This window comes from Pleurodeles waltl, chromosome 8 (genome assembly GCF_031143425.1).
Source record: "Pleurodeles waltl isolate 20211129_DDA chromosome 8, aPleWal1.hap1.20221129, whole genome shotgun sequence".
Taxonomy (NCBI): Eukaryota; Metazoa; Chordata; class Amphibia; order Caudata; family Salamandridae; genus Pleurodeles; species Pleurodeles waltl.
In genome coordinates, this window is record NC_090447.1 from 1,416,224,732 (window position 1) to 1,416,248,560 (window position 23,829).

At 45.6% G+C, this 23,829-nt stretch overlaps 1 protein-coding gene across 2 annotated transcripts in view; it reads left to right on the top strand.

The window, feature by feature from the left end:
- MORC3 (MORC family CW-type zinc finger 3) overlaps positions 1-23,829 on the top strand; it is a 327,051-nt gene that overhangs the window by 298,213 nt on the left and 5,009 nt on the right. For both annotated transcript variants that reach the window (XM_069202531.1, XM_069202532.1), the window contains exons 15-16: positions 3,636-4,491; positions 15,893-16,050. In XM_069202531.1, the coding sequence (XP_069058632.1) occupies positions 3,636-4,491; positions 15,893-16,050 (1,014 nt within the window). The remainder of the gene's footprint in view (positions 1-3,635; positions 4,492-15,892; positions 16,051-23,829) is intronic.

Here is a 23,829-nt window from a genome sequence, read left to right on the forward strand (position 1 = left end):
CTGAAGTGTCAAAGCGCTAGCAGAAGATTGCAGTTTGAGTGAGGCCTTCCGCCTCCCTCATCCAACAAAGGTAACTCTTCTCTGAATGGACAACATATAACTACAATGGTTTACCTGCATAAACGCGCAGCTCACACTCCCTTCAGTTCTCTGCCCTAACAAGGACATTTGGCAGTGGGCGATTCATCAGAGGGTTGATCTCCTCATACAGTGCACACCTGGCATGGACTACGACTTTGCAGACCTGCTGAGCATGATGCTTCAACATGTCCACAAGTGTTAACTCCACCCCTGAGTCCTACTTACGTCGTTGTGGGTTCCCCCACATAGACTTGTTGGCTATTGCCGAAAATGCTCAAGTTTCGCCTCCTGGTTCCCACAGTCCATGGATGAAATGGTAAGGGAAATGTGCCTACACTTTTCTACTTCTTACTTTTGACAAACATCCCTCACCCTCATTCTAGTAGCGCCGTTGTGGGCCAGAGACACTGGTTTACCACACTTCTCAACTTATCGTTAAAGCCTCACGAGGAGCTTCTCACAGGCCAGATCTTCTCACAAAACCAAGGCACTCTCGGACCTCTCAAACAGCTCAATTTTGAAATTTGGCTCCTAAAGTCCTAGAATTGGAGTACATTAATTTGTCTGCAGAGTGCATGACAATTCTCAAAGACCTGCAGGCCTACTACCAAAGCATGCTATGTGGCCAAGTGAAAACAGTTTGTACACAACTGTCCCCCTAAAAAAAAAATTATCCTCTCAAAGCAACAGACCCAAACATTATTTGTTACCTACTACATTTGCAGAGGTCATGCCTAGCTTATACTTCTATCAGACCTCACTTGGCTGCTTGTGCTGCTAATCTCCAAATCAGACAGAACACTTAGCTTTTCAGAGTGCCTGTTATCAAAGCCTTCTTGAAGGGCTCAAAGGATTATTCCACCACAGGTGCCACCTGCTGCCATGGGGAACCTTAACATTTTTCTGACTAGGCTGATTGGCCCTCCTTTTGAACCACTTTACTGTTGTCCTTTACAGTTCCTTTCCTGGAAAGTAATTTTTCTGGTAGCTGTCACTTCCATTCGGTGTGTTAGTGAGATACAGTCACTTACCCTGGGAGAACCTTTTTTCCAAGTGCACCACAATAGGGTGATCCTCAGGTCAACCCTAAATTCTTACCTAGTCTCTAGTTTCCATCTCAATCAAACCATTGAAACACATCCAGAAACAGTAGCAGAATGAGTTATTCACACACTAGATGTCAGGAGAGTACTACATTGACAGAACAAAGCACTTCCGTAAGACACAGCAATGTCTTATCTCCTTCTCCAGGCTGGACAAAGAGCATGCACTGTCTGATGCAGGTATAGCATGCTAGCTGGAGAAATGCATACAAACCTGTTATGCTAAAGCGAAACTTCCTTTGCCGGTCCTTCCAAGACCCCACTCAACCCACAAAAGAGCTTCTACGGCTTTCTTGGGTAACATTTCTAAACTTCTAAACTTGACATCTGCAAAGCAGCTATCTGGTCTACTCCCCATTTATGAAATATTACTGTGTGGATGTTTTAGCCTTCCAGCTTTGGCCAAGCAGTCCTTTGCACATTTTTCCAAGTTTCTGCGACATCCTAAGGCTAGCCACCACTTATGGGAGAACTACTTTACAGTCTCTGCACATCTACACCTACACAAGCCACAAACAGAAAATGTTACTTATCATGTATGCATCTGTTTGTGGCATGTAGTGATGTAGATTCACATGCGCCCAGCCACCTCCCCAGACGTCTTTAGATGTTGCAGATGTTCTTGACTGTAATCCTTAATCATTCCTACGCACGGTCACCTGTCTATCTCTATTGCTTCACCTACGTTGTCATCCTTTGTGCGGGAAAAACAATCTTAACAGTGAAGCTGATGCCCAAGTGGATTACCAGCAGTAGTTGGAGTCAGTACCTCGTGATGGTAAAAGACTTCTTCAAAGAAAAACGACTTGTGCCCAAGACTAGATGGCAGGAGCATCCACAGTATGTGTATCTACAGCACTACATGCCATCAACAGACGCTTACAGGGTAAGTAACATTTTCCTTTCTGTATCCAAGTCCCATGTTATCACGCTTTGTGTGTGTGTTCAACAGCTGTTCACAGTAACTTTAGAAATGTTCTTCCACAGCACACTCATCAGTAATGGGTACATGCATTCCCTGAGCAAAGAACTGAATGAATACTGCTCTGGACTTCAAGCTTTTCCCTTTATCTTTAGCAGGCAAAGTTCTGGCAGCCTTTTTAAGTGCTGGGGCATGGGCTGGCCATCTGAATGGAGCGCATTCAGGCAATGTTGTGGGCTTGGTCTTCCAAGGGGGAAAATATAGACTGTGGCATGGTCTGGACCACTGAAGGGAGGAAATGGCATGCCGTGTCATGGGCGGACCCTTTGAAGGGAGGAAACTCATGTTGTGGCATGGGCTGACCCTTCAAAAGGGAAAAGGTCAGACAGTGGTATGCCCTGGCACTTTATTGTTGTCTGGCTATGGTAAAAAATATACCTACCACAATTGGGATGTAGAGATTCATAGGTGCAGCGCCCTATATGTCAAACTTAAATATGTGTAAAAAAAAAAAACTTTCACCTTACTTTTTATCACATTTATGCACCCTTCCTCCGGATCCCTTCCTCCAGTATTTTTTAAGTAGTTTGAGGTCCTGTGACTGGGAGACATACCTTAGTACTATATGACAAAACTGAAATGAATATATGTGGCCTTGCTTGTGCACCCTGTGCCTTGGTCACCTTCTGCCTTTTGGTACCTCGTGCACCTGAATTTGTTGTATGCTAAATTAGATAAGAGGACGGCAAGTAGTGCCGCTTTTAAACCTGTTTTCTGTAGGCCAGTGGTTTTTAACCTGTTGTCTGGGGACCCAATTGGGGTCCACAAAGCTTACTCACGGGGTCTGTGGCTGCTTAGAAAATTAAATAATATTAGCAGAATAATAAAGTTTATATGAATAAAGAAGCACAAAGAAAAATTGAAAACTTTAAAACGTTCTGTAAATGTGGAGGAATTTTTAACTGCTGGCTAAAAATTAAGCCAGTATCCTCAAACAGAATATATTATGGACGATGAGTGGCCTCATTTGAATTTAGACCGGCTCCAACCTTCTGATTAAACTTTTATTTTGTAATATTGTTTGTGAATTAAATATTGAATCAGTTGTCTGAATGCTTGTTTCTGTATTCTTCGTGTATTCTTTTGTGGTTCAGATCATCGAACATTCTTAGGTCGGGTTCCAGTAGTGACTCAGTGGGGGGGTCCATGAGTTCCATTGAAGATGAAGTGGGGGTCCACAGAAGTCAAAAGGTTAGGAACCGGTATTCTAGTTTACCTGTCTGCAGTACATAATGCCCAGGTCGTTATATCCTCCCCAGTACATAAATAAATTGAAGCCAGGGCACTACGAAGCACAACTGACTTGGTACCATCAATACAAGGTGGGTGCACAAGTTACAGCGTGTCTTGTGTAAAGTACCTCCAATACAGAAAAATGTTTACATTAATGGTATTGTACAGAACACATATAACCGCAATCTGTCCTGCGTTGCATTAAGGAATAACGTCTGCTTTTCCCACCACCACAGCAATAAGCGATCACTTTCGGGGACCGTCACCCCTGTGCCTGCAAAGAAACCAAAGTCAAATGAAAAGGAGGTGATCAGTGTCATTGACTTGGAGGATAACGACGAGGGCGATGTTATCATTGTAGAGAACAGCAGCACTCCAAAGCCATCAGCGAACTGTGATATTTCAAAAGTTAAATGTGAAAGTATAAATGCAGAGCCGGATGCAATTCCAGCGGGCGTTCTGAATGACGAGGGCAAGGTAGCTGGCACAGGCGATGCTGCCGACACAGCGGATGCTGCAACCACAGCCACACAAACTGAGAAACAGCCTGTGATCATTAAAAAAGAAGAAGAAGAATGTCCCGAAGAGGACAAGAAACCTGTACTGGATGAAAAGAAAACTGCATTTGAAATCCCTAAAGACTCCTCAAAATGTGTGGGAGATATGGAAAGCACAATTTTTGGGTTAAAGAGCCTGCTTCGCCTTGCGGACCAAGAAAAAGAATGTTACTTGGCAAAATGCCGGGTTCTGACCAAACAAGTGAAAACATTGGAAGCGCAGCTGTCCGAAATGACCGAGAAGTATGTGAAAAAGGAAGACCAAGGTGATGCCATGCTTATTCACAACGTTGATGGCATTAGTAGTCTGAGCCAGGAGCAGATTTTTACGCTGTATGAGAAGGCCTTGAAGGAGGTGGACTCGTATAAACAGCAGTGTGAATTGCTACAGAGTAGCAAATCTGAATGTAGGAGATGTGCCGTCCGACAGAGCCTCGACACGAATAGTGAAGTGGATGAAATAGCACTGCAGCTCGACAATGTGTTCAGGCAGTTGGATACCTGCAGTACTGAAAGAGACCAATTTAAACATAAGGTATGTCATTACGATGCATTGTACAGAAGTGCATTTCTTTGTTTTTATGCTTAACCCATATAGACCACATATAACTGTTCTTATTGCCATTCCTTTTGAAATGCACAACTCTTCCCAGTGATCAACTGCCGTGTATAAATTGCATACAATACAGATATGCTGCTACTAATATGCATTCATTTTCTGCTTTTGTCCTGTCTATAGCCTACTAAGCTAAATTATCAAAAGTGAAAACAGGAGATTTGTTTGTCATTAAAGCTCTTTCCACAATAGGCAGGTAAATTCCCTGAAACATCTTGCTGAGCAGTGATTGTGTAGATTTTCTTTGTGCTTCTGAAGAAAAGCCTGGATTTTATGAAGACACCAGAGGCATTAATGTTTTAGCACTTTAATTTCTCCCTTCCGCAGGAACGAACACAAATACTTGACTATTGTAACTATATGACCCCTGAAGCCTGGGGAGAAAGTGGACATTTAACAAAGTTGCAGCAGTCCAATCATTATGAACAAGGTCACTAGTACTTCTTGTCCATCACATCAGCAGCATTTTCTTTTAATAATCTCTTGAACATCATCTTGATCATATAATGCAAATTCTTGCCGCCGTGTTCATAAAAGAATCCATACTTCTATGATAGAATTCACACTTTATTTTCTGATGACTAGAAGAATCTGAGTTCTGCTTCGAGACCAAATGTGTACAATACCTTTTTTGAAAGCTTAGTTACCACCAACAAGGTTTATTTAATTAATGACAAAAGGTTTGATATAATCTCCCTGCATGAGACACATCTGAGGAAGTGCCCTTACAAGCTGCTTGCTCTGACAAAACCTTACGGAGTAGGCCTTCTATCGTAAGGACCTTAGCTTTACCCCATTAACCAGCACCAACAGGGAAGGGTATGTATGCCCTGGTTTCAGGATCTCCATGGAGAAGAATGGTGATAGGTACAGTGTATGACCAAAATGTTGGGGTAGTAAAGCTTTCTGGTGTCCTTTTTTAATAGGCCACGCAAGGGAAGACCTTGTAGTCAAAGGGACTTCAATTTAGTATTAGATGCATCGAAAGGTGGTTCAGGGGCATATTCCTCTAACGAACAGTCTGCAAAACACTTAATACTTAAAAGCATGGTAAATTCACTAGGCCTTCATAACACGTGGAGCGAAAAACAAAATCCGACGGATTATACCTTCTTTTTAGACATCCACAGAACATACCTGAGAATTTACTATTCCCTAGTTAATAGGGACTAGAACAAATGAAGTATCTGGGTCCAAGACTCTGAGATGCTGTTACCATTGCGCACTCCAACAACGCCCTGGTTTAAGAATGCTTAATCTGGAGAGACAACAACGTGTACTTCGAGGTGGAAGTGCATTTTGTATCACTCATTAACTAGGGACCCAGTACAGAGGGGAAACATCAGATCCCAGACAGATGAATTTTTTCAGCTCAACCTCCCATGTGAGAAAGGTTATGCCTGCAACTAGGAATCTTTCAAGGCTGTAATAACAGGCAAGTGTGTAGGGGCCTTAGCCAACTGAAAGAAACGTAAAAAAAAAAAAAAGTGGGGTCACCTGGAAGTAGAGCCACAAAAATTTGAGCGAGCACAAGGCCCAGTCTAGTAGCATTTGCTTCGCAAGGTGACAGCCATACGAGGAAAGCGCAATGCAATAACCAAAAGTACAGTGCAGTTAACACTTTTGCATCTCAAAAGAGCCTCCCACAAACAGGGCAACATGGTGATAGCTCACGTTGCTAAGTAATTGAAGCATAAGCTGGAGCAGGAATACTTAGACAAGGTATTACTCCTTACTGGGCAATTGACCATTTCCAAAGATAAGCGACTAGAAGATTTCCTAATGAATACTTGTAACTGCAGATTCCTTACCTTGTGAATATTCCCCCAGGCATCAGACTCCACCTGGAAACTCAAAAGCAGTCATACTGCTCACCAGTAGGTGGTGTCGTGAAGCTCGGTACCAGTGTTGTCCTGCTCCAAAAGTGACAAGCAGGGCGCATATAAAATCTACCTAGGTGTGCTGACGTCAGTTGCTTTCCAAGCCCTCCGACGTAGGAAACTGGCATGACCAGTGTGTGAATCTCTATGCTAGGATGTTTTTAGATAAAACATTACATTTCACAGAATGGGGAGGAAGGAGGTCAGTGAGGGATCTGCAGTTAGAGGATCCACCAGAAATACCTTTGCTGAAGATAAATGACTTCTTCTGATGGATACATCTAACCGCAGATTACTCCCCTTGTGAATAGATGCAAAAGAAGTACTTTCCCCAGGTGATGGGTCCATGGAATGGCTCAGTCCACTGGTCAGAATGTCCATCCTGACTGTTAAGGCAATAGTGCTTTGTAAACATGTGCCCTGAGGCCCATGTTGCAGCCTGACAGATATCCAGGACTGGGGGCCCTCCATATTTTGACAATGTATCAGATGTAGCAATTTAAATAAATCATGACAAGGGTCGGAAAGCCATGAATGTTCTACAGTGCAGTCACTGTGTTTTTATGAAAACATTTGGCTAGTGTAGGAAGCTGGCTCTTTGTTGTATACCAGGCAGAGTCCAGGAGTTTCCTTATGAGTGGACAGAGGCTTGTTCTAGCAGGCCCAAGATGCTCTTTTAGGGGGTAGACATCTGCTGTAGACACACCGTCAGCAAATAACACAATTCAATATATATATGTTCAATGGCATGTGTAGCTGCAGATACACATGCTATGCATATCTCTTCCGACATCTAGTGTTGGGCTTGGAGTGTTACAAGTTGTTTTTCTTCTAAGAAGTCTTTTCGGAGTCATGGGATCGAGTGACTCCTCCTTTCGGTTACAGTGCGCATGGCCATCAACTCCATTGTTAGATTGTTTTCTTTCCGCTGTAGGGTTCGGACGCGCTTCCTCTCGCTCTGAGAATTCGAATCGGAAACTTTAGAAAACTCATTTAATCATCAGTATTGTTTCGATCACGTTCCATCTAGCCTCGAACCGATAGTACCGGTGGAATATAGATTTCGCCCTCCTGGGCACGTGCGCGTGACTCTGGCTTGTTCAGGCCTACCGTGTGGACACCTGATGGATCGGACTCCATTTAGATTCTGCCTTCGATGCCATGGAAAGTTTCCCTATACAGACCAACACCTGGTTTATAATCTGTGTCTTTCTCCGGACCACCGGGAAGAGGCTTGTGAGGCCTGTCGATCGTTTCGATCTAAGAAGACCTTGTGGGATCGGAGAGCCAGAAGGTTAGAGGTGGTGTTGAAAAGTACAGAGCATCTCAACGTCATGGAAGAACAAGCGCATAAAGCAGTCCCCATCCAAGACACCGACTCCGAGCAAGAATCAGAAGAAGATATGCCTATCATTGGGGGCTAGCACGCTAGTACGTCTGCCCCTACGTCCACATACAAAAAAACATTGAAGACCTTGGGTACACCACTTCCAGAAGGCCATGGTTCGACCTGAAAAAACTGTTGTTGACCGACCTTCGGGTTCGGCACTGAAAAAGGCCACTCCCTCGTCCACTTCGGAGTCAAGTAAATTGGTAAAAAGTTCTGCCTCGGACTCCAGTAAGCATTCTCACTCATTGGATTCGAAGCTTCGACGCCCTGCTTCGGCACTGAAACAGCAGACTCCATTTTCAGGACCAAAAAAGATGCAAACTTCAGAACCCAAGAAAGCTTATACAGAGGAACAAGGACTTTCGAGCCGCCTCAAACAAAGTTCAAATCCAATGCAGGAATCTTACAGACCTTCTGATGAGGACACTGAGATTCAACCCATACTGGAGGTTATGGATGAGAGACAATCCAGAATCCATATACACAGAGACTGGCAGAATTGTTACTTCACCTCCTTGAAAACTAAAAGAAAGCTGGCTTTTGAAGAGGAATTAGACTCTATTCAACCACCAGCAAAAATGTACAAACAAAAGGAGAAGCCAGTACTTGTCCCTCTCCTCCTCATTCACCACAGCTTTCTTTTTCACCTCCACACACTAGTTCACCACCGTTGCCTTCACCAAAGCACTCACAGTACTCTCATGGGTATACAGTGGATCCTTGGGATCTGTATGACCCGGATCCTATTCCAGATAATGATACTGACTTATACCCCTCCAAGCCTTCTACACCAGAAAACACTATTGCATACACACAGGTTATTTCCAGGGTAGCTGCTTATCATGGGGTGCTTATGCATACTGAGCCCCTAGAGCAGAATTTCTTATCAACACTCTGTCTTCCACTCACTCTAGATATCAGTGCCTCCCCATGTTGCCTTGAATGGTCAAACATGCAGACCACATTTTTAGTGAACTGGTCAAAGCTAGAGTAATTACTCTGCGTATTGACAATAAGTACAAACCTGCTCCTGCAGTGCGGCTAAAAACGAGGGCTAATAGCCAGTCCTCAGGGAATGCTGCTCCACCTAAGGAGAGTAGGAAGTTTGATGCTGCTGGCAAGAGAGTGCCCACGCAAGCGGACAACCAGTGGCGAATTGCAAATTCACAAGCACTTCTTAACGGATATGATAGAGCCCACTGGGATGAGATGCAAGAACTCCTACAGCACCTCCCAAAAGAGCATCATAAGAGAGCACAACAGATCGTAGAAGAGGGACAGGCCATAAGTAACAACCAGATAAGGCTGCCCTCGATGCTGCCGATACAGCCACAAGGAGTGTAAATACTGCCTCTACAATAAGGAGGCATGCATGGCTACGCTCTTCTGGCTTTAAACCAGAAATCCAACAGGCAGTACTCAACGTGCCTTTTGACAAACACTAATTTGGGCCTGAGGTCGATACGACCATAGAAAAGTTGAGGAAAGACTCCGATACTGCCAAAGCAATGGGACCATTATACATGTCACCATATAGAGGCTCCTTTCGCAGGCCCCATTTTAGAGGAGGATTCAAACCACAATCCTCTGAAGCTTCTACCTCCCAGGCAAAGCAGGGACAACAGCAGCAAAAATATCAGAGAAGGGGGTTTAGAGGGTCCTATAGAGGCCACTATTGTAGAAACAGAGGCAAGTTCCAAGCCTCAAAACAAGCCACTACACCATCCAAACAGTGACTTCTTTCCCACCACTCCACCCCACACATCTCCTGTGAGGGGAAGACTACAGCAATTCCACTATCATTGGCAAAATATCACCACAGACAATTGGGTGTTATCAATTATTCGCAATGGCTATTGCCTAGAATTAATATCCACCCCTCCAAACATTCCACCACGTTACCACAAATTGTCCCCAGAACACAACATTCTGTTGCAACAGGAGGTACAATCACTACTACTAAAACGAGCAATAGAATTGGGGCCACATTCTCAACAAGGAACAGGAGGTATACTCACTATACTTCCTCATTCCCAAAAAAGATGACACTCTAAGGCCTATCCTAGACCTCAGGCCTCTGTCTATATATCCTGTCAGAACACTTTCACATGGTAACTCTGCAGGACGTCATTCCACTATTAGACACAAGATTACATGACTGCTTTAGACCTCAAAGATGCATATTTCTATATACCCATCCATCCAGCTCACAGAAAATACCTCAGGTTTGTCATAGCAGGAAAACATTACCAGTTCAAAGTTCTGCCATTCGGCATAACAACAGCTCCAAGAGTGTTCACTAGCAAAAGAAGCAGACTATTTAAGAAGGCAACACATTCACGTCTTTCCATATCTAGACGATCAACTAATAAAATCAAGCAATTTTACACAATGCCAACAACACACTCAGTACATAATAGAAACCCTACATACACTAGGATTCACTCTAAATTACCAGAAATCTCACCTTCAACCAGCACAAGTACAACCTTACCTAGGTGCTATTCTAAATACTCAAAAAGCCGTAGCATATCCAAATACACAAAGGATAGAGACTTTCCAAAATCTCATACCACACATACAACCAAATTAACAATACACTAAGATTTATCATGAAGATTCTAGGAATGATGGCATCTTGCATAGCGATAGTACCACATGCAAGACTCAAAATGAGACCTTTACAACAATGCCTCTCACAACAATGGTCTCAGGCACACGGTCAATTGCAAGATCTAGTGTTGATGGACTGCAAAACACGCACACGTCCCTTCAATGGTGGAATCTCAGCAATCTAATGAAGGGGCGGTCATTTCAAGACCCTGTGCCTCAGACCACAATAACGACAGATGCATCAAAGATAGGTTGGGGAGCTCATCTCGACAACCATACCATTCAAGGGGAATGGGATTCCAAACAGAAAGAATTTCACATAAATCGTTTAGAATTATTAGCTGCGTTTCTTGCCCTAAAAGCATTCCACCCCTTCTCAAACACAAGATTGTTCTGACAGCAACAGACAACATGACGACCGTGTATTACCTCAGAAAATAAGGCGGGATACATTCATCCCAGCTGTCCCTTCTAGCCCAGACAATATGGAGATGGGCAATTCACAATCACATCCATCTGTTAGCAGAATACATTCCAGGAATACACAATCAGCTGGCAGATCTCCTAAGCAGAAATCACCAACAAACACACGAATGGGAGATTCACTTTCAGGTACTTCAAAAGTACTTTAAAAAATGGGGAACACCAGAAATAGACCCATTTGCAACAAGCGAAAACAGAAAATGCCAAAACTTCACATCCAGACACCCACAACCCCTATCCAAGGGCAATGCTCTATGGATCAATTGGTCAGGGATATTTGCTTACACTTTTCCCCCCCTCTCCCACTCCTTCCCTTTCTGGTCAACAAACTACGTCAGACATCTCTGACCGTGATACTCATAGCCCCAACAGGGGCACGTCAACATTGGTACATAACACTCCTAGATCTGTCTGTAGTACCTCATTCCAATCTCCCAAACAAACCAGATTTGTAAACACAAAACAAAGGTCAAATCAGGCACCCAAACCCCAGTGCTCTCAATTTAGCGATTTGGCTCCTGAAGTCATAGAATTTGGATACCTAAAACTTCCATTAGAATGTATGGAAGTGCTCAAGCAGGCACGTAAACCTACCACTAGACAATGTTATGCTAACAAATGGAAAAGATTTGTTTACTACTGTCAATCTAAAAACGCTGATCCACTTACAGCATCAATACAAGATATTGTATGCTACCTACTTCATTTGCAAAAATCTAATTTGGCTTTTTCATCCAGCGTCTATGGCATTATTATTAGGAAACATACGAATGGCTGATATATGTAAAGCTGCCACATGGTCTACTCCTCATACATTTAAAAAACATTATTGTGTAGATGTATTTTCAAAGCAACAGGCCAGTGTTGGCCAAGCTGTCTTACGAACACTATTTCAAACAACTTCAACTCCTACAGGCTAGCCATCACTTCTTTTTGGGAGGATTTGCTTTGTAGTCTATGCATAGCATGTGTATCTGCGGCTACACATGCCATCGAACTGAAAATGCCACTTACCCAGTGTACATCTGTTCGTGGCATGTAGTGCTGCAGATTCACATGCACCCTCCCTCCTCCCCGGAAGCCTGTAGTCATTTAAGTTTATCACTTGTACATATGTAGATACATTTACATTTGCATGGACATCTCTTTATATTCTTATACTCTCTCACTCCTTCCTTCACCATTTTCGGGAAAACAATCTAACAATGGAGTCGATGCCCATGCGCACTGTAGCCGATAGGAGGAGTCACTCGATCCTGTGACTCCAAAAAGACTTCTTAGAAGAAAAACAACTTGTAACACTCCGAGCCCAACACTAGATCGGACGAGATATGCATAGCATGTGAATCTGCAGCACTACATGCCACGAACAAATGTACACTGGGTAAGTGACATTTTCCATATTTAGGCACCAGAATCAATATTATCAGGTAAGTACCTTTTGCAGTAGAAATTATTAGTTTTGAAACGTCAGCAGTGCAATGATAACCTATGGAGGAAAAACATATATGGCAAACAGGGACTCTGCAATGACTTACATGACCAGTCTTCCAGACTTAAGATGAGTACAGGGCAGGGGCCTAGGCCATACCAACAGGTCGTTTGGGTGGCACTGGGGCGACTGGGCACAGAGGTGCAGTTCTGCATTGGGTGCCCTGTTGAAGTCAGTGGGGATTGGTCGGGTCAGAAAGGCACTGCAGGCTGGGCCTGATGTGCCAGTTCGGCTGAACCAACAAGGGGGTTCAAGACTTGGAATGCTCGGGATGTGGGGACACCTCTGGTCCTCTTATCCTGGAGCCAGGGCAGCTGGGTGCAGGTGTCCTTAGGCATTGGGTTTGTCATCAAAGCAGTTGCGATAGAGGGGACTTACAAAACGAGGCTGCAGGCATGGACTGGAGGTCCAGTTCAGCCAAACCAACAAGTGTGCTTAGGTCTCATGAGGCTAGGGGACAGAAGGATACCCTTGGTCCTCTCCTCTTGGTCAGGGGCGGCTAGGTGCAGAGGTGTCCTGAGGCTTTGGGTCTTTGTCTCCAGGTCACTCGTAGTAGAGGGGGGGCCTGCACAAAGAGGCTGTAGGCATCGTCTGGAAGGTTACAGTAGTGAGACCCAATGTGGACTTCATCTCTGGAGGGTCTGGGGACCACGTTGGCACCGTTGGCCCACTTCGACTCAGACTAGGGGGCACGGGTGCAGTGGTGCTTTCCAGTGTCTGGTTTTGGTGGTCCGGAGTCCTCTTAGTTCTTCTTAGGTACCTGTAAGATGCAGGGAAGCAGCTCTGCTCCTCCACGGGAGTTCCTGGTGTTTGGGTGAAGACTGGCAGTCCTCCAGAGCTTTTGGAGGCATAAGCAGGTGCAGGACAAGGTGTCTTTGTCATGATTGTCGAAGGCAGCAGGCTGGTGCCAAGTCAGTCACTATTCTTTGGTTCTTGCCTTAGCGTCTCTGGAGTGTCCATCTTTCTTCAGGTCAGCAGGGTCTGATTTTCTGGTGCCAGGGGCTCCCCTAAATACTGAATTTCTGTGGGTAGTAGGCATAACCCTGTCCCAGAGTTCCTAGTTCTGCCATCACCAAGATGGCAGACTTTTCAGTTTCCTGTCCACATCAGGCATTTCACCTGAGGGGTGGAACTGACCTGAGGGTGGACACCTCTCTGACTACGAATTTTCCTGCCTGTTGAAGCGCCAAATGGTCCTGAGTCAGGGGATGTTGACATCACACTTCTGAGGGAAACCAGATCTGCACACCAAGGGCAGTGGGCTCTTTGAACCCCCTTACCTTCGAATGAAGATTTGCAGGTCATCCTGTTTAGAGGGGTGTGTTAATACCCCTGGCATAGAGACACACAGAGGTAGCTGGTAGGTTTTTTTCACAGGGCACCTTTAAGGTGCCCACTGGGTGCATGTAGTATTAAATCCATCACTGGAATCAGGTATGTTTGATATCAGGCATTTCATATTCATAAACCCACACTATTTTCAGTGAATCCATAATGTAGCTGATGAACTCTTATTGACCAGTGTCTAGAACATGTACTCAAAATGGCTTCCCTGATCACTTACCATGAATTGACAAAGATATATCAGGGGCACATCTGAAATTGCAGATATGTCCACACATGTAATATAATGCACCCTGCCTTAGGGCTGTAAGGCCTGTGATTGGGGTGACTTGCACGCAGTGTTTGGGGACAGGGCATACAGAATGTGTGCCATGTTGGGTTTTCATTTTTAGTTGCACCAAGACATGCAAGGTGCAATGGCAGCCTGCATGAGCTAGGTGAGGGATCCGTGAGGGTGGCACAATACAGGCTGTAGTACCCTAGGGGACCCGCTTGGGTGCCCTGCCCGAGTTACCCGAGGAACTATTTATTAGCAACTTACAGGGGTGCCAAAGGTATTGCCAATTGGGGAACAATTGTACAGTTTGAGGTAAAGAGATCTGGCACTAGGGACGTGGATAGCAGGAACCCAGTGCACTTTCAGTCATAATTAAATCTCGTACCTGGCAAAAAGTGGGGGGTGACCATGTCAAAAAGGGGGACTTTCCTACAACTAGAAAATCAATAAATATGATTGTTAAAAATGTGTAAGTGCTGTCAAATAAGGTGTGACAATCAAAATTCAGATGCCAAATATCCATCTCTGTGCCTGTCCCCTCAAATAAAAGGTGTTTTCTCACTGGATCCTGGATTTTTTTTAACCTGTTTAAGAATCGAATATGATGGTGGACGCAAGGAAGGCTGGTTATTTCTTAGTTTTGGGAAAGTGATCCTATATCTCAGACTTTTGCCAGTTCCAGATTGTTCACATCATTTGAGTATTTGTGACTCCAAGTGGCTGCTCATGGAACAACTCCTAATATGCAGTTTGCTTGTTCAGGTAATTAAAAAATCACGGCAATGCTGGCATGAGGAGTCTCCTGTTCGCAATGTTCTGAAAGATATTTTAACTTGTGGCAGGAGTCTGAAAGCTATAACTATGTTATACTGTCAAATCACCAATCAAAGTAAGCAACTAAGACCAAGACACTAGGAGATAGATGTGAGATGGAGCTGCAGGGACAGTTCACAGATGGAAAAGTGACAACATTTTGAGCGCATCCGGCTGAAGTATCCAGAAATGCAAAATTAAAATTGACATTGTGCACGATTATCTGAAAACACACAGATTGAGCAGGATCTATGCAGAATCACATATTGCTGATGTACTGCATACAATGCTGATTTCTTAAACATATTTTGGTATTGCATTGTACAGAATTGTCCTCTCTGTGTCAGATGTCTTGTCGGAAATCACAGGGTGAGTGGAGCTGATGCATCTTAAAAGGTGTATCCTGGGACTTTGTACCAGGCCCAAGAAAACAAAATTGAAATCCAGATGAGTAGATGTGGGCCCAATATTAGTGATGCAACAAGTAGCCATGGGTTAAAAGGCCCCTGTTTTGTGGAAATTATTAAATGGGCTGCTGCAGAAGGGGACCTTCTGACAACTATGTGTGGCAGGGCCAGAATACAGTTGAAGGTGAAAATATGAGATGTAGTGATGGCGAACTACAGAATAAAAACAGTGAGATGCCTCTGTAGGTAGCATGAGGCTTAATGATAATTGATATTCAACCTTGTGGCACTGGGTGGTGGAGCACACTCCGCGGAGGGAGTTATGGGTTTAAGTGCACTGACTGAAGGTATTTTTGTTAATGTTTGTTAATTGAATACTGTTAATGTATGGGCAGTGACGATACTGAAGAATGCTATTGAACATGACCTTTTTTTTTTTTTTTTTTTGGTAACTGAATAAAACCACTTTAAAGAAATACAATGCCCCCCAGAGACAGATCAAAAAAGAGTCAGGCTAATGCAAAAAATACAACAGACTAGTAAGGGCAATAAGTAGAAGCTAATAGTTCACACAGGGGCATTCTGCTCCACTTAATACTTCAAATTATTTTATCTTTCCAGGTTCATTTATTGGAAATGGAAAAGGTTCAGATGTCTCAAAATGTTGAAAGACTCAAAACAGAAGTCGAACAGTTAAAATGTGTCCTTAAAGACATGTCTGAAGAAAGAGATCAAACAACTAGCCGGAATGAAAATGGTTCAAACCGATCGCCTGAAAGGTATGCATTTCCTTTCTTGATATGTACGTAACTTGAATTTTATTTTTTGTTTGTAATGTTACAGTAAGGGAGGTCCGTAGCTGCACGATGGACCTATGAACATAACATGCTCCTTTTGAACTCCCACCTCAGTCCCTCTGTTGCACTTGATTTGATAGGCTGTAGCTGCACAGGCTGCAGTGATCGTGCTTCTTCTGCCTTTGAGCATCGAATTTAATTAATTTAGGTACCATAAAATCCCCTCTCTGAATTCACCTGCACATAATGTTTTGGCAGTCCTTGGATGTATTCTTGGTGCATATTGTCTTGGCACCCTTTCCTACCTGCCATCGGTTTGTTTTCTCTTGTCTACAGCGAACTTTCAAATTTATTTTGACTGCCCTCCTTTTTTTTAAATTAAAGTTCTACAGAATGCTTAGGGTATGCAGACAGGAATTAAGAAAGTCTTTAAGGTCAGGACAAGTGTCCCTTTATGTACTTAGTCCCAATTCAACCAGGAAAGTTTTTCTTCCTAAACATGTATTCTGATAGAGACTTCTAGTTGCAGATACATTACCATAGAATATCCCCCAGGCATCTGGATCCAGAGATTTTTCTCAAGCAGTAGCCCTGTACGTCGTCAGGTGGCATCGCTCGGCTCCGCATCAGTCGTCAGCATCATGCACGCCAGATATGAAGTTGTGGGACCTATATAGGCGCCACCCTGGCACTCTGACGTCCGTTCTTTTCTTTACGCACCAGCCAGCGCAGATGCATGCACCCTTTCACTACCAGGTCACTGTAAGTCACCCCTATGGCAGGCCCTCCTAGCCCAGGGGGCAGGATGCAAGTGTAAGGGCACCCCAGCACTAGCAGAGGGCCCCCACAAACTCCAGCTTAATTTTCCTGGACTTCTTGAGTACGGGGACACCATTTTATGTGTGTACTGGGCATAGGTTACTACCTATGTCCAGCTACATAATGGTAACTCAGAACGTAGGAATGTTTGGTATCAAACATGTCGGAATCATACCCCAGTACTTTTGCAAGTATTGGTTGTATGATTTCATGCACTCTGGGGGTTCCTTACAGGACACCCAGCATTGCTACCACCAGTCTTCCAGGGTTTTTTCGGGCAGCCCCAGCTGCTAACACCCCTAGACAGGTTTCTGCCCTCATGCTGCTTGACTTGCTCACGCCCAGGAAGGCAGAATAAAGGATTTCCTTTGGGAGAGGGATGTTATACCCTCTCCCTTTAGAAATAGGTGTGATTGGCTCAAGAGGGGTAGCATTTCCAAGGCACTGGTTTTGCTTTGAAGGGCAGATTTGGTGCCCTCCATGCATAAAACAGTCCACACCCGTTCATGGACCCCAGGTCCCTGCTCTGGTGCAAAACTGGACGATAGAAGGGGGAGTAACCACTCCCCTGTCCATCACCACCCCAGGGGTGGTGCTTAGAGCTCCTCCAGAGGGTCCTCTGGGTTCTGCCATATTGATTCCAAGGTTGACAGGGAACTCTGGAAGCCTCTGAGTGGCCAGGCCAGGTAGGTGACATCAGAGCCCCCTCCTGATAGGTGCTTACCTGGTTAGGTGGCCAGTCCCCCTTTCAGGGTTATTTAGGGTCTCTCTCTTGGGTGGGTCCTCAGATTCATCTTTTAAGATTCCAGCAGGACTCCTCTGCAACCTCGACTTTGACTTCTGGTCACCAGAACCGCGACTGGACCCTCCATGAACGGACAAGCTGCAGATCCACGAGGAAGACTCTTCTGCAACATTGTGTCCAGAGTTCCTGCAAGCTTTGCAACAGTTTACCTCGCTGTGCATCCTCAGAAGACTGCAACTCTTCAGAAGAAGGAATCTCCCTTAGAGTGAAGGAGTCACTGCCCTGCAACCGCAGGCACCTACAGCAAGCGACGACCAGCTGCATGGATCCCCTCTCTTGCTGAGCTGCTGTATCCTGCATCACAGGTGGTGGTCTGGTGTGTTCCCGTCAGTCCTCTCTACCAGCTGTCCAACTTGGATGGCAGTAACCCTTGCCTTCCCATGCAGGACAGTACCCCTGTGCACCGTGGCCCTTGCAGCCGCCAAGGCTAGTTTGCGTTTCCTCCAAGGGATCTTCAGGCGACGTGCAGCTCCATTCCCCAGCACTCCTTCCTGCAAATCCCAGCCTTCTGCGTGGTTCTCCTGCGGCGTGGGATCTTCTTTTGTAGTGCTGCGTGGGCCCCTTCTTTCACCTTCTATGACCTCGCCTGTGGGACTCCTGTGGGTGCTGCCTCTGCTCTTGTGGACTCTCTGCGATGCTGAGGGTCCCCTGTGACTCCCCCTCCTGGGTTGAGTCCTCCCGGGCCTTGCTGGTCCCTGGCAGCACCTCTTCTCTGCCATCCGTGAGTTTGCTTTTGCCAAGGCTTGTTGGTAGAAATCCTTCACCGACACCAGTCTGCAATCCTCCTTCCAGCGTGGGGCTTCATCTGCATCCATCAGGAACTCTTCTCCAGCTCCAGGGCTGCAGTGCTGACCTGTTCTTCATCACTGTCGACCAACTCCTGCATCCACAGCTGGGTGGGTAGTAGCTCTTACCCTTCCTGGACTCCACTGTGACTCTTGGACTTGGTCCCCTCTCTCCACAGGTCTTCTTTATTCAGGAATCCACTGCTGGTTTTCTTGCAGTCTTCTCTGGGCGTCGTCTTTTTTGTCTTTTCCGCCTTTTGGGTGGTTTGGGGAAATATCCAGTGTTTTACTCTTGCATATCTGGTCGCTGGTGGGTACTGTTACTTACCTCTGTGGTTTCTAGTACTCCCAGCTCCCCTCTACACATTTTACTTACCTAGGTGGGGGTACCTTGTTCGTATTCCATTGTTTTAGTGTATGGTTTCTGCTCCCCCTAGGGTCACTATTGGTTATTACAATTTGCACTGTTTTCTAATCTTTTCTGTGCCTATTTCTGATTGCTAGTGTATATATTTAGTGTATTACGTACCTCTAAGGGTGGGTCACCTGTCTAGTATTTTGTGGTCATTTGTTCCAAAAAATTAAGTACCATTATTTTTGTACAACCGAGTGTTTTCTTTCATGTGTGTAAGTGCTGTGTGACTACAATGGTATTGCATGAGCTTCGCATGTCTCCTAGATAAGCCTTGGCTTCTCATCCACAGCTACCTCTAGAAAGCCTGGCTTCTAGACACTGCCTACACTTCACTAAGAGGGGAAACCTGGACCTGGTATAAGGTGTAAGTACCATAGGTGCCCACCACACACCAGGCCAGCCTCCTACCGCCTCCAAACCTCATACCAAGGGAGGCAAACCAAAGTTGAGGTTATTTGTGGACTACAGGGGCCTCAGTGCTGTCAAGCTGTCACCAAGACCAATGCCCACCCCATTCCAAGGGCAGATGAACTTATTGACAGGCTGGGTACGCCCACATTTCTCAGTAGTTTTTATTTAAAATCAGGGTATTGGTAGATTGGTTTGGCCCCAGGAGCCAAAGAGAAAACAGTATTCTTGACCCCAGATGGGTATTTCCAGTTCACTGTAATGCCATTTGGTTTAAAGAATGCCCATACGCCTTCCAGAGGTTGGTGAACAAAGTCCTTGCTGGGTTGGAGTCTTTTAGTTCAGCATATCTAGATAAGAACATTGCTGCCTATAGCTCCACTTAGCAGGATCACCTGATCCACCTTGGAAAGATCCTCGAGGCACTTCAACATGCAGGACTCACCATCAAGCGCAGCATGTGGCAGATACAGCAGGACACTGTTGTATACTTGGACCACCTTGTAGGTGGAGGCCCTTATAACTCATGATCCACACTATTCTGGACTTGGTGGCGTCAGAAACCCAGACCCATGTCAGGGCATTCCTTAGCTTGACTGAGTGCTATAGGAGGTTTGTGAAGGGGTATGGTACTATTGTGGCATCCCTCACAGAACTCACTTTCAAGAAGCAACCTAAAAAGGTAAACTAGACAGTGATTTGTCAGAATACTTTTGACACCCTGATAGATGCTCTGTGCTGAGCACCCATTCTGAAAGTTCCAGATCATACAGAGCAGTTAATTGTGCAGACAGATGCCCCTGAGTATGGGGCAGGAACAATTCTATCCCAGACCAAGGATGATGGCCAGGACCAGCTTGTTGCTTTTAGTAGCAGGACATCTCTCCCCCGAGAACAGCGTTGGACTTCATTGTTCAAACTGACCAGAAGGCCTCTCAGATGGTTGATGCAAATGAAGGGGGGAAATGCTAAACTGTTGTAGGAAACTGAGTTTTGATTGCAGAGTGCTTCCTACCCCCTTTCCCCCCCACACACACACACACACACACACACACACACACACACACACACACATACGTCTTGCATTGTGTTTGATGCAACTTTGACTGAAGTACACTGGTTTTCTGCTAAACAGGTCCCCAGTGCCAGTGTTCCTTCCTCAAAAACAAGACAACTGGTCACTTGATCCCTAAGTGGCCAGGCCTTTAGCACCTCTGTAAGTCCTTAACAAGTGCTACCTAGGGCATAGATACTAAAGAGAGTCCCTAAGAGCGGCAGCATAATTTTTGCCACTCTAAAGAACCCAACACCAAACTCATACAGACTGTCACTGACTGACTGACTGACTGACTGTCACTGCAGGCTGCATGACAGGGTGCTCTAAAAACACAACATGGCACACACTTGTGTGTCATATCCTCCAACACTGCATGCAATACTTATAAGCCACCCCTCCAGTAGGCCTTACAGCCCTAAGGCAGGGTGCATTATATTACATGTGAGGATCTGCATGAGGAGATAAACCGACTGTGCTGGTCAGTTCAATTACTGACAGTACAAGTAAACAGGGAAGCCATCTTAAGATATGTACCGGGCACTGGTCAAAAAACGTTCCCCAGTTACATAATGAATTCACTAAAACCTATGGTGTTTGGTATCAAACAGCTCTTATTAATAAACCCACACTGATTCCAGTGTTGGGTTTATTAATACATGAACCCAGAGGGTACATTAGAGGTGCCCCCTGAACACCTGCCAACTACTGGGGTGCTGATTGACTGGTTTTAGCCACCCTGCCACCAGAGACTAGTTTCTGGCCTCTAGGAATTAGCTGCCATGCTGTTGGACGGCCAGAAGAAAGCCTGCTGTGGCAGGAGTGTTACCCGTCCAAACATGATGACCTGCAAATCTGTATTCCAAGGCAGGGGGGGCTTCAAAGAGCCCACTGCCTTTGGTATGCAGATCTGGCTTCCCTCAAGAGCCGAGGGGATGCCAACCCCCATCCGGTCAGGCCCTATTTGGCACATGCACAGGCAGGAAAATTAGCTATGCAGAAGGCATGTTGCACTTCCAGGCTGGACACTCCTCTAGGGTGACCAGTCTGAAGTGCACACAAAATTAGGAATTCACCTTTTTATGTGTAGTGGAATTAGGAATTCTGGGACAGGGTGATGCCCACTTACCAAAGGAAGTGATCATCTATGGGGCGTAGTGACCCCCCCGCCCCCCCAGGGTTAAGTAGCCCATTGGCTACTACCCATCACTCCCTTTAATGCCCCAGAATTTAGTATTTGGGGGACCCCTTGACACCAGTACTTCACATTTTGACAGACACAAAAGGAGGCGCGGACAAACAGGACTGCAGAACAGAGGAGCATGACTGACTTGGTGCCGAACCTGCCAGCCTGCCTGCTGCACCCGACCCTAAAGGAGAAACACTTGTGCTACCACAGTGCAGACTCCATGAAATCCTGAGAGCTGCCTGTGCTGTGCTATTCGTCAGAGAATTTCCCTTGGAGCAGAGGAGCTGCTTCCCTGCATCTGGAGGCGATGTTTGCAATGTCCGGTACTCTGCCCCATTGACCGTCGGGGCCTCTGAGGGATTAATGAGCCAAGAGAAGACTGGAGCCCAGGAGGTCAGCCCTGTCAGTTTACCCGAGTCCAGAGATGCTGACCCCCAACTGGAGGCTCCCTTCACCTATACCAGGGGTAATGGAGCCTTTGCAGCAACTGAGCCTTGTTAGTGGTCCAATTCAGATTCCAACAGCACTAAAGCAGACATACCATGGAGGAATGTCAGGCTCCACAGAGCCATTCAGGAGAGTGGCTCCACAGCTCTCTCTCTCTCCTCTTCACAAGGTCACCAAGACCCAGAGAAGGTCCCTGACCACCATGACATAACACCTCTATGTGCCTCTACACCGAGGCTGAGGATGTTGACCATGCCCAGGGGGTCCTTAGACCCTCTGTAGCTAAGCCCATCCTTGGGTTTGGCCAGACTAGACTTCTAGTTGCCGCCTGCAGCCTCTTCTGCAGGCCAACTCCAACTGCGAGTATTTACACCACCAGATCTGACGCCAAAAGACACCACTGTACCGAGTCCCACAGCCTGGGGAGAAGTGGTCCAACTGTGTCTCTACATGCCAGAAGACCTCAAGAGTCGAGCCCACCTGTGGGTTCCCCCGGACTGACCCCCCCCCCCTTGCAGTATCGTCCTGACCAGACTGTTTCCCACTGAAGTAAATAGGACACCCAACGCCGCAACACACCTCTGCACCCGGATGCCCCAGAGCTGTTGGTGTGGCCTCAGACCTTGCCCCATACTCACCTTAAGTTCCAGAGAGCAGTCCCGTAAGTTGCTGTTAAGTGCCTGAATGCAATACATTTTCCCCCTATAGGATAACATTACAGCACCCAAAATTGCACTATCAACTTTTGAAAACTGTAAGAATTCATAACTTTAAAAGTACTCACCCTACTCTGGTGATCTTAGTATCCAAATTTATATAAAAGTATGTTATTTTAATTAATTGCTGTTTGATTTGTTTGAGTGTGTGTCTCCCTTACTGTCTTTGTGTGTGTATTATATGCCTAGCATTGCCCTCTGATATGCCTAACTGGTTGCACACACTACCACAAAAGAGAGCATTTGGGGTGTCATTTGTGCCTCTGTAATTCCTCTGGGGTGTGCCTGGATTCTCCACACAGTGTACCTCTTTTTGGTCCACCATATAAAAAAAACAGCTTCCTACAACTGTTGAAGTGGTCCATCTCCCTACAGGATATGGACTTTACAGTGGGACACAGACCTGGGATTGACCATGCCAATGCAACTTAGAAAATGAAGACTCTTTGTAAAGATTAGTGTCATTCCTATTCGTTTGTTGGGGGGTTGTGGTTGTGTAGGAAAGTGCCCCTTTTGGACATGGTCACCCCCACTTTTTACTCACTTGTACTGAGGTTTTTCCACTTGAGGTGCACTGTGTTCCTGCTAAGCAGGTCGCCAGTGCTCTTTCCCTAAAACAAAGTAAAAGGTCTAATTGTACACAATTGGCACACTCTAGTACCTTTGTAAGTCCTTAGTCAATTGTACCCCTGGTACCTAGGACATGGGTACTAGAGAGGGTCCCTAAGGGCTGCAGCATGTATTGTGCCACCCTAAGGGACCCCCACCTCCCCTACAAATTGCACACAGCCTGCCATCGCAGACTGCGTGACACAAGCAAGCCATGAGTGAAAACACAACATGGCACCCACATTGTGCCATGCCCCAGTCACTGCATCTTAATGTATGTAGGTTACCCCTAGAGCAGGCCTTATAGCCCTAAGGCAGGATGCATTATATTTGATATGAGGACATACGTGCATAAACAGATATGCCCCTGTGATGTCTAGTTCAATCAGTTAGACATTGCAAGTGTACAGGAAAGCCATCTTGGACTGCTGGTGGACTTTGGAACCAACCCAGCCTGCTTACCTGTTCCTGTCCTGAAAATTGCGACAACCCTACTAGTGCTGCAGCTGCATCC